At 35.5% G+C, this 10,333-nt stretch overlaps 1 protein-coding gene across 1 annotated transcript; it reads right to left on the bottom strand.

The window, feature by feature from the left end:
* Positions 1–291: 291 nt before the first annotated feature.
* On the bottom strand, positions 292–10,030 carry PBLD (phenazine biosynthesis-like protein domain containing; the record flags this gene model as incomplete). Its single annotated transcript, XM_010079340.1, has 8 exons — positions 292–404; positions 5,018–5,080; positions 5,479–5,657; positions 6,800–6,888; positions 7,418–7,447; positions 7,594–7,703; positions 8,239–8,337; positions 9,931–10,030. Coding segments are annotated over 8 exons (783 nt in total), but the record flags the coding sequence as incomplete, so codon positions are not given.
* Between the last annotated feature and the right edge of the window lie 303 nt (positions 10,031–10,333).

Here is a 10,333-nt window from a genome sequence, read left to right as displayed (position 1 = left end):
TTAACATGGAATTTGGAAATAAACGGAAGAATCATTTAAAAGCAGAAAAACAAGAGAGCTGTCCTTGGGACAGTTTCTAAGGTCAGTGTACATATGAAGTGGCAAGATGAAAGTGAAGAAAACAATAGCAAGGATCTTGAAGATTAGAAGTGAGCATTTTCAAGCAATTTTTTTTTAAATGAACAAAGACTTCTGAGGACAGTGGTGATTCACTGCCTAGAGATAAGATATAATCAGCATAATATGAACAATTCGAAGGTGTGGGAGATGAAATTGTTAGTGTCTATTTCTTCAGAAAGTCAGGTTTCCTTTTAATACAATAGCAATTTGCCCCGCAATGTCAACTCTTCCATCATTACGCACGGAAATCTTCAACTCTCCTCCACGATGGGAACACTGAAAAGCTAAACAGAAACAAGAATCCATAGTTAAAAAACTAGTATCTATCACAAAATACTTAAAGATCCATGAAAGCTCAGGGAAATTAGGCCTCTGTCTCCAGAAAGCAAGCAGCACCAGGGCAAGCACCACACCAGGGACACCCTGGATGTACTGTCTTTACAGATGAAGATTAGCTGAGGGTGTATCCCAGACTACAACTTGTCTATGGAGTGTGACAAGGATGCTAGTTCATACAAGTCATGAAGGATAGTTTGCTGTGATGTAGCCAACCAAGTTTCCTCTGTATATCTAACGATGTCTTGAATTCTCCCATTCATGGGATAGACAGTTTCTGTAGGTAAGAAGGAAGAACACAGAGTACTATCTGCATAAGAACAAAGAGCCACTTTACCAGTATCGAGCATCTGAAGTAGATACTAGGTTCAATTAATGTGTTTAGCTAATGGATAAATAAAACTTAAGTAGCCAGTGGAAAAAGTCTACAAAGAAACATAGATGCTGCTTGAGCTGTCACAAACTGAGACCAAATTCTTACACATAGAGGAGCAGATACTGATTTATATAATCCTGAATTTAATAGAGCTCGATAAAGTTTAAGTAGAAGTAGCTTTCCACTTATAAATAATTACAAAACTAAACTTTTGCCTTAACTGTTTAGTCATATACAGGTGTGAAGATAATGCTCACTTAGCATGTTAAGTCTGTAGACTCATTCAGTAGTCCAATTTTAGCTGCACAGCTACTTGATCAGAAAATGGTTTGGTTCAGATGGCATTTCACAAAGGTTTGAGTTTCATATACTATTGTTTTGTAAAAGGCTGTTAACAGATGACAAGGCATTAATGTTCACTGTCTCCTTACTCAATGAATTTCCAACTCTTAGAAAAGCTGTTCAAAGTCAAAGGACATGTTTTTCCTCACAAACCCACAATTTGTAAATTGGGTAGAGATTGTATTCAGGTCCTGACAAAGCATACAATCTCTAACAGATGGCATAAGTAATATATGCTTTAAAACAATTTCTCAGCCACAGATGACAAGAAACGTCTTCCTTATAACAGGATATTAGATTCTCAGACAAAGCAAACACTCCAAAACCGTGGAAACAGGAGGTATAGAAAGATTTATATTGATACTATCTGTTCTTTTCCATTTACAGAACTACTGGTTATTGTTTTTAACTCATCAGAACAGCATCTATGTATGGATCTATTCCTTCATCTATTCCTTCAATCGGAATATTTTGGACACTTAAAGATCCAGATAATGTTAAATTTGATCAATTATTATTGCCAAGTGGGGATACACAGCTAAACTCTCCCACTCCCTCATGATAACAGATTTAAATAAAAGAGATTAATTATTTCAAATCTTCAGAGATTGGTTGGTTTGGTTCTTTTTTCTTTCTTTAAATGGGGAACCAGTGCTGGCTGTTTCATGGCAGGATTACTGACAGTGTTTTGATATTGGTCCATTTTATCTTATTTTTAAATAAACATTCAAAGGAGAAGAAGGAAAAAAAACCCACAAAAGAAAATTTGACCCAAGCTTATATGAAAATAATACTTTTCTTTCTCTCACACAGAAACATTTATATTTCACACTACGTCTGAAAATAAACAGACTTGCATGGAACATTCCAATAACTAGAGGATTTAACTTAATAGCAATGTCTCCAGAGACATTCAAGCATCCCTGATTGGCATTTGTTTTTTGGATCACAAAGTTGTTGCACGAACAGAATGATTCATCTAGCTTCACCCGAGACCAAAAATTGTCCTGAATAAAGTCCCTTCTCTTCACAGTAATTTGGAAAGTCCTCTATAATCTGTTGGGTTACATCAAATTCCTTACGTGTTTTCAAATGTTATCTTAGAAATGGGAAAACATTGCATTAATTAATTCATTAACAATTGTGAAAGTCTATACATCTGAGATTATGATTTTTTAAATATTGAAGAGATTCTTCAAACGACAGAAAGGTAAGGACTGATACCAAACTCTGATTTAACACTCAGCTTAAATTCAAGGATATGTACGTAGTTTCAAGAAAGATCATAAAGTATTTCACCTTGTAAAAAGACTGGAAAATTCTCTTTGTATTTGATGGAGGTGGTGGTTGTTTGACAATTTGACCTAATAAAAGTAAGAAGAGAACCGAAACACAGGAAATTATGTCTGATACTACAGCAGAGATGCAGCTGACCTCCTCCTAGAGGTCACAATACCCAGATAGATCTGACAATAGACTTAATGTTCCTCATTTTTATATATTTAATATCTGATCTATTTTGGAACTAACAGAACTTTCATTTTATGGAAGAAAATCCTCCTTTATTCTTGCAATAAAAGGTATTGGATATTACAGAAGCTACTGCAAAGGCTTCTAAAACGTCAAAAGATGCTCTAATCTTTGGTCATACAGAATCTCCTTGATTGCCAGCTATCTCTTCCAAATAATCTCATTAGTAATAGAATTCGTCCCAGTGCTACCTGATACCCATTAGTCACGTGCATGTAAGGAAAAGTTATTTCTCATAAACACATGTAGAGACTACCATGTTGATCAGATGTCAAACGAACTTGTTCTCCTTAAATCTGTTTTGTATGATTTCTACCACAAAAGAAGTTTGAGGACATATACGCATGAAATATGAAAAAAAAAATCTTGTGGGAAGATAGGACCTTTTTTTTTGGTGCTAAACACATTAGCTAAACTGATTACAGTATTAACTGCCTTTGCTGCTTGAGATAGTTTCTCTGAAAAAGGAAATGGCACAGTACACACAAAATGCATGAAGATGCAAAACAGGTAGAAAGTATTATCTAAAAATACAGACAATTCCTGTCTGTTTGATTACGTAAAGAAGCAGTGTCTATGGATGGCATGGAAGAGTTTTAAATTCTACATTAACACCAGAAAATGTCAAAATCTTCTGAGAAACAGCCAGTCCATAAGGATGCATTACAAACACAGCTTCTCGTCTTCAGAAAATACATTGGGATTTTTCCCCCCAACATTATGGAAACTGTCACAGATCTGTGTGATATAAATGCAAATATTAGATCATTAGAACAGAATGTTAAACCTTTCCTTCAATTCACGATGTAGAAGGTATCAGTCATTGTGGATTACCACACTGAGCTATGGAGTGCAAATAAATCCTTTAAAGAGATTATTCTCAATAAAATCCATTTGGAGATTCATTTCACCAAATACAGGAAGGCTTATATTCAAGGTAGCTGTTTCAAAAAGTGTTTACTTTTAAGGACAAAGAACCTTATTAGATCAAGGATCCAACCTCTGTTCTAAACTAAATGCTACCAGAGACTTCACTGTTGTCAGGTGCACAAAAGAATTGTAATCCCCTGCCTGCTCTTAGGGAACCAGATAGAGTATTTGGTATTGCTTCTGTTGTTCTTCCATTCTCTGGCAAAGCACTGGAAACATGAAAAGCAGACAGACACCCAACACTGCTTTATCTAGTATTGTCATGTATTAACAGTTTCTCTTGGTTTTTGGTTGTTTTGGGTTTTTTTTTCCACCAAGTTCTTCAGTTTCTTGCTTAACAAATATGTGATCTAATCAGCATATCTCACTGATTGAAAGAATACCAATAAATCTGTTCTTTGACTTCAGGGGTCCAGTCATCTCAAATTCCTTTAAGGCTTCATCATTTAAAAATAAGACTGCAAATAAAATCACAAACAAATAAAATTTGCCAACACCCTTGTATCTTGTCCCTATTATTGTATATTTAGTGTCAGTCATGTTCTTTCCATTCTTGTAACGTAAGTGACTATTCTTTCTTATATCCTTCCTTGCTACCAGGTTTTTACCTGGTAAAATCACCTGGTAAAATTTACCTGGTAAGGATCACCGTCCTGAGGAAAACTGATTTTCACACCTAAATACAGAGATGTAGCAGAAACCAAAAAAAAAACCTGTAACATAATGCACATTCTGTAAGTAGAATCTGAATGTTAAAAGTACATCATCTCTTCTTCTCTAGCTATAATGACACTAGCTATTCTAAACCCTACGTTTCCTGAAGAAGTCACTGAAGGGATTAATCTGGGTAATTCCCAAGAAAATTCCAAATTCAGGCAGAAACCATTGCTTTTTTCAATCTCAATATACATGAGGGGAAAGGAAAACATTGTCCAAATTCTACTTGAAAGTACACATCATGAATGAAGAGAATGCCTTTTCCCAGTACCCAAAGTGCAAGCCTTAAAGACCAAGAAGTAAAATTCAACCACAACTCAAAACCACTAACATCTGAAGTTCACAAAGCCTCAGTTACGATAAAAGGTCATGAAAACTAAAATGCAAAAGCTGAGATCAAAAACTAACTGCAGAGGGTTACGATCCAGAAACCGAGACTTCAAACTCCCTGCAGGCATGATGGGTCATGTTGGTGGGTAGGAAAGAAAGCAATTTCTTAAAGATTACCTCACACACAAAATATTACATAACATTCTATTCACATTGAGAAAATGGATAGGGATTTACTTCTACAGTTTGGACTGTAGTAATAATATAACTTTTTTCTGTTTTAGTGAGTAGCTTTTACATAAACAAGCAGCTTTGCAAGAAAACTGTTTCTCTTACCCAGCATTTCTTTCTTCCCCAACTGCTCTGACCAGTAGCTGCTTAAAACAGCATGAGCAGATCCTTAAAAGACATTGAAAAAGAAAGTACAAAATTAAATTAGAATCACTACTTTACAAAGCAAGCACATACCAATAGAAGTGGACATGAACTTTTCTACTGCAATGCTCATTCAATACCAAACTACCCTCTCCCTTTTCTCTAATTGGAATACTTCAGGGAAAAGATCTGAAAAAGACACAGGAATATCTGGCCTGATGACAGCCGGAAGCTGATTTTTTTCTGAATGATTTGGCATTAGTCATGAAAGTTTTCAGTTTAATGAGCACACTCCTGCTCCATATAAAACAGTAATTTATAAGAAAGACCCCAAAGTACAAAACCGGATTAATGAAGTTGAATAAGAAACTTTTAATTGAACCGAAACAAGAGTAAGAGTTGCTCATAACACAAACATATACCTGTAACAGGGTCTTCCAGAACTCCATACCAAGGTGCAAAATATCTGGAGTAAAAATCATGGCCTTTATGTTTTCCACTGGCATTTCCCTTGAGAGTGAGTATGAGTCCTTTCACCTTTTCCATCTTTTCAGCTGACAAAAAGCGTTGTGCATTCACTTGAAGTTCTTCCAACACAGACCTTGAATATAATTACATAATTTTAATAGCCCATATTCTTCATTTTACATTAATTTAAGTATTGAAAAGAAACTGAAAATTACAAAATAATTTTCTCTACATTCCCAAAACAGCCACGGTAAAGTGTTAAGAGGAAACAAGATTCCTAGCACACCACCCTTCCAATGTCATTTGACAGAAGACTACCCTGAATATATTACACTCTGAGGAGAGAAAAGAAGTTCAAGCCATGCATTTCCTATTTATTTCTGAACACAGAGCATCCTAGAACATTAGCTACAAAAATGCACACTTTTGTTTCAACATTTAATCCCTGAAAGAAAAACTTTATCACTACAGAATGCAAAGAGTAAGCACTCCACCTCCATTTGGAGCAAGCAAACAAGTAACACCTCTCAAATCCTCATGGGATTCTAAAGCACCCCACAACAGTCTCAAGTCTGTGAAGCTGCAGATACCTCCCTACAAAATAGTCTGAAAGAGTAAAAATAATAAGTACTCAGCTGAGAATATTTCTATCTCCCCATTAGCCCAATCTTTAAACATTAGTTAGGCCAAACTTTAAGTAACAGTAACTTGGCCTGATTAAGGAATTTGTGTTTCAGCAATATGTATCAAAATCATACTTGACTTCATAACAAATTCAGCTCTGAGATTAACAAATGTTTTGAAATAATTTTAAGTGGAAATTTCTTTACAAAGCTACTTACGATGCTGTTAATTTTGTGTAAGCAGATTACAGTTAAATGGGAATAAGAATCCATGGCATTCTGTCAACGTGCCCTGTCTCACTAAGCAAACCTCTATAGCTACGCAACTATTACTTCTTCATTTGAGATGCAAGACTTCTAATTTCCTGCCAGGTTACTGGTTTTTTTTTTACTTAAATGGATGGGGAAAATATACCATTGTTAAAACTGTTTCCTACACCTCCTCTCCTTGGAGATAGATACTCAGCTTTGCAGGTTCAACAAGCTCACATGAGAAGACAAAATAACTATTTAACACAAGAGTTTAAAATAGAGTTTTTAATATCCACCTGTTCTAAAACTAGATAAAAGAGCCTAGTATGTAAGGAACAGAAGTTAAACAAGCAGATTCAATTTCTGCATACTTGATTATTTTAAAAAAAGTGTACAACACCTTTCATAATCATCACTGAGGCGGACTAAGAGTTTCTTTGTTTCAGGAGAATAACGGAGATCTTGGACAATCATGTCACCAACAGCTGCCTGGTGGAAAAGTTAAGAGAGACAAAAAAAAACCATCATCATTTGAACATGAAATATTATTTCCTTAACATTTTTGTCAAACAAATGCCCTGCTAGAACAGGGCTTATGCAAGGTCTTTCATGCAGCCGTTGAGTACATGCAAGCAAGAGAGCAAACACACTAAGTGCGTGAATGGATATGGGTAAGTACTCAGGGCTCTGTATATGTCAACTTTGAAAGAAAGTCAGGGACCTAGAAGAGGGCAAGGACACCAGATTGCCCTCACATGCATACAACAGGCTGAAAATGCCAGTGAAATAAATACTGACGCTCCAGTCAACTGTAGCAGGAGACAAAAGCTCAACTGCAACATTTTGGATAATTCAATTTCCTGAGCTGCATGAGACTCAGGCCTTTAAAGTTTAGTGTTTAAAGTTCAGGACTACATCCAGCAATGCCATGTTGACACTTTTCAGCCATTTTAATATATAGAAATAAGTATAGCTATTATAAATGTGCTTCTAAGACTATGTATAAATTTTTTTTTACCTTTATTAACTCTTCCACTTCCTGAAGTACCTGAAGAAAAAGAAAAAAAAAAGACTGTAAAAAAATAGAACACACATATGTATCTATCCAACTACAGTCAGAAAGATACACTTACACATAGAAACATAAAGACATACTTTCCTTGAATGTCTTTAATGAATAAAATTTGGACTGACCTGTGGGTAGGTTAAGTAAAGTGGTAAGTCCAGGACAATATGCTCTTCCACTTGCCTGGCTTTTAATTCCCCACTCAGTGTCACAAATGTGAGAACAGAATTTGTGTTTTCTAGAGAGAGAACATTGCAACATTACCAAACATAAGAAGTTGAATCTAAATTATTATAGCTCTTAGAGTAGCTCAGTATATTCAGAATGTTAGTTATGCAGCTAAAATATAACAACTACAGTAAACTTGTATTCTGAGACAAAATTTCCAACTAACTCAATAAATGCTCTGCTGAGGCTAATAAACACAGCAATTGCAAGTGAATATTTCCTGCACGTTCCTAGAATGAACTGGTAATTCCTTTCAACAGAAAGAGCAATATTCCCTACTCATCAAATTCTGCTGTACCTCTCCCAGATGATAGTTGCATATTTAGCACTTTTCTTAAACAAGAGTAACAGTTGGGCATTGGAATCCAACTTTAGGCAGACTGCAACCTTGTAATTACAGAGCAGTTGTAAAAGACAATACCTAAGGTATCTCCACATGTTCTCTAAATGTCCTGACTATTGCCCTTATTGTAGAAAACAGAAATCTTTTTCATGAGAACCAAAATTTCTAAAAAGTCATAGTAATAAATAGCTTGTAAACATACTTTGTATGTGAAACAACACAGCAGCTGCTGCAAGTGTAGCATGACCACAGAGAGGAACTTCATTGGCTGGGGTGAACCATCTGAGCCCAAAGCAGGAACCTTGAAAATAAAGTTTATTTAGCATTATTAAGTGGAAGAAGTCTATTTCTTCAGTTTATCTCAAAACTTTACGCGGAGTGATGATATTTCAGTTAATCAAAATGCATGTTACAATCAGTCTTAGTCTTAAACACACTTTTAGGAACTTGTTTTGTACTGATTTTTGGAATAGATATTGCTTTTGAGTAAGGTCAACAGGAGTCCACTAACAGAGGAAAGCTACTTTGCTACAATAGCAAAGGAGCTGACAAACAGAAATGCCTGCCAGCCTGGGAACTAGGCCTGGGAACCAGAAGCAGCCTTGAAAAGCACAGCTGTCACTTCTCAAGTGCTGCTGGGCAGCTAGAAACCAGAGACATGCCGAGATACCATCGGTAAGGACAAAATCAACAAGCTGTAACAGTAACTTATCACCTGAGAAGGTGAAAAATAGTCTGGAAAAAGGAGAAAACATGTTAACAAAGTAAGAACTGGTAACCACCAGTGGCAGTTCTAACTGAAAGAACAGGAACAGTCTGGAAAAACAAAAACTGGTCTGAGAGAGCGAACAGAAAATGTGATCATCTATCAGCTGTTCCAGGTGAGAAACAGAAATTAACAGCAACTACTGGCTTCTTGAAGTGGTGGTGTCCAGCATTCCCTTATGTCTCTAAGTATAGGAATATCTACTGTTATATTATTAACTTTGATTATTGACTGGTTATAGGTTTGTAGTAACCTGTAATATTCTATATATACTTCTTGCTGTTATTATTGACTCCTGCTATACTATTGATCACCGATAATAACTGCAATAGCTTGAGAAAGATACATATACACTTTATTAATCATACTTGCTAGTGGTGATTTTTGTGGTATTAGTGGCACTCTGTAATAAAGCAGAGAATGGAGAAAATAAAGCATCCATGTCCTTGTGTATTATGGAATCTTACAAAGAGATGGTCACAATCTCTGTCTACACCTGCAGGCTGAGTTACCCTTCAGGGGTTAAAGACAGCTTTGTTGGTATAATGGAATCTGTGTCCGAGCTAGGCCAGTTAGGAATTATTTTGCTTAAAGACCAGCCAAGACTGGCAAAAGCCTCTAATGTATACTAACCCTTCATTTCACTCCAGTGATGATCTCCTGAACAGCCAAGGCAGATTCTACTCACTTTGCGGTCTTGTGCACATAGAATAAGCAAGTTCCATCTCTATTCTTCTGCTTGTATAGTAAGAAATTATCTCAGGAGATTATTAGTAGTAAGGGAAGTATTAATTGAAGGATGTTTGCATAGCATTTTTAGGAGACTTTCTATATACAACTTGCTTGTTTAGTAAAAGGCATTGAAACAAATGGTCTAATTTATGAATAATGTTTGTATATTATAAAGTGAATTTGATGTAGAGCACAAATACTTTAAAGAATCCACGTGCAAAAGGCTTAGTACTATTATTATTACCTTAAGTAAGGCTTATTATCTTAAGTAAAATACAGCACAACTCCATAATTTTGCTTTGGCTGTCTTAAAACTTAGTACCATTCCTCATAAATGTACCCACAGTATTCCTATCCGCTTTTAAGAGATTTTGGTGGGTAGACAGAACCACTCACTTTTGGCAAAGTCTTCTCCAGGGTGCAGTTTTCTGATGAAAGCAGTTTCTGAAAGGTTCATTTCTGTTGCAATTTTTTGGTGCAAATCTTCATCCAAGTCCTAACAATGAAATAATAAAACCAATTAAAAGCAGGCCAAAAAAAATACAGAATCAAGCTTTCTGTAAAAATATAGTAATTTTCTATGATAATGAAACATAGGTTCATTTTTAGTTCAAACTTCCTTCTGAGAGTAAAAAAAAACTTCATGAGCATTAAATGGGATAACTAGTTCAATCATTGTGGTACATGGGCATTTCTAATATCTGTCCTATTAGTTTACAAATTCTTGGAATGCATGGAAAACAAAATCACAAAAAAAATCTAAACTCAGTCTTTCCATGAACACAAGTCTTTTTTTAAA

The sequence above is a fragment of the Pterocles gutturalis genome, unplaced genomic scaffold, assembly GCF_000699245.1.
Source record: "Pterocles gutturalis isolate BGI_N339 unplaced genomic scaffold, ASM69924v1 scaffold53223, whole genome shotgun sequence".
NCBI lineage: Eukaryota > Metazoa > Chordata > Aves > Pterocliformes > Pteroclidae > Pterocles > Pterocles gutturalis.
The sequence above is the reverse complement of the archived record's forward strand: the minus strand, read 5'-3'. Positions and strand labels throughout refer to the sequence as shown.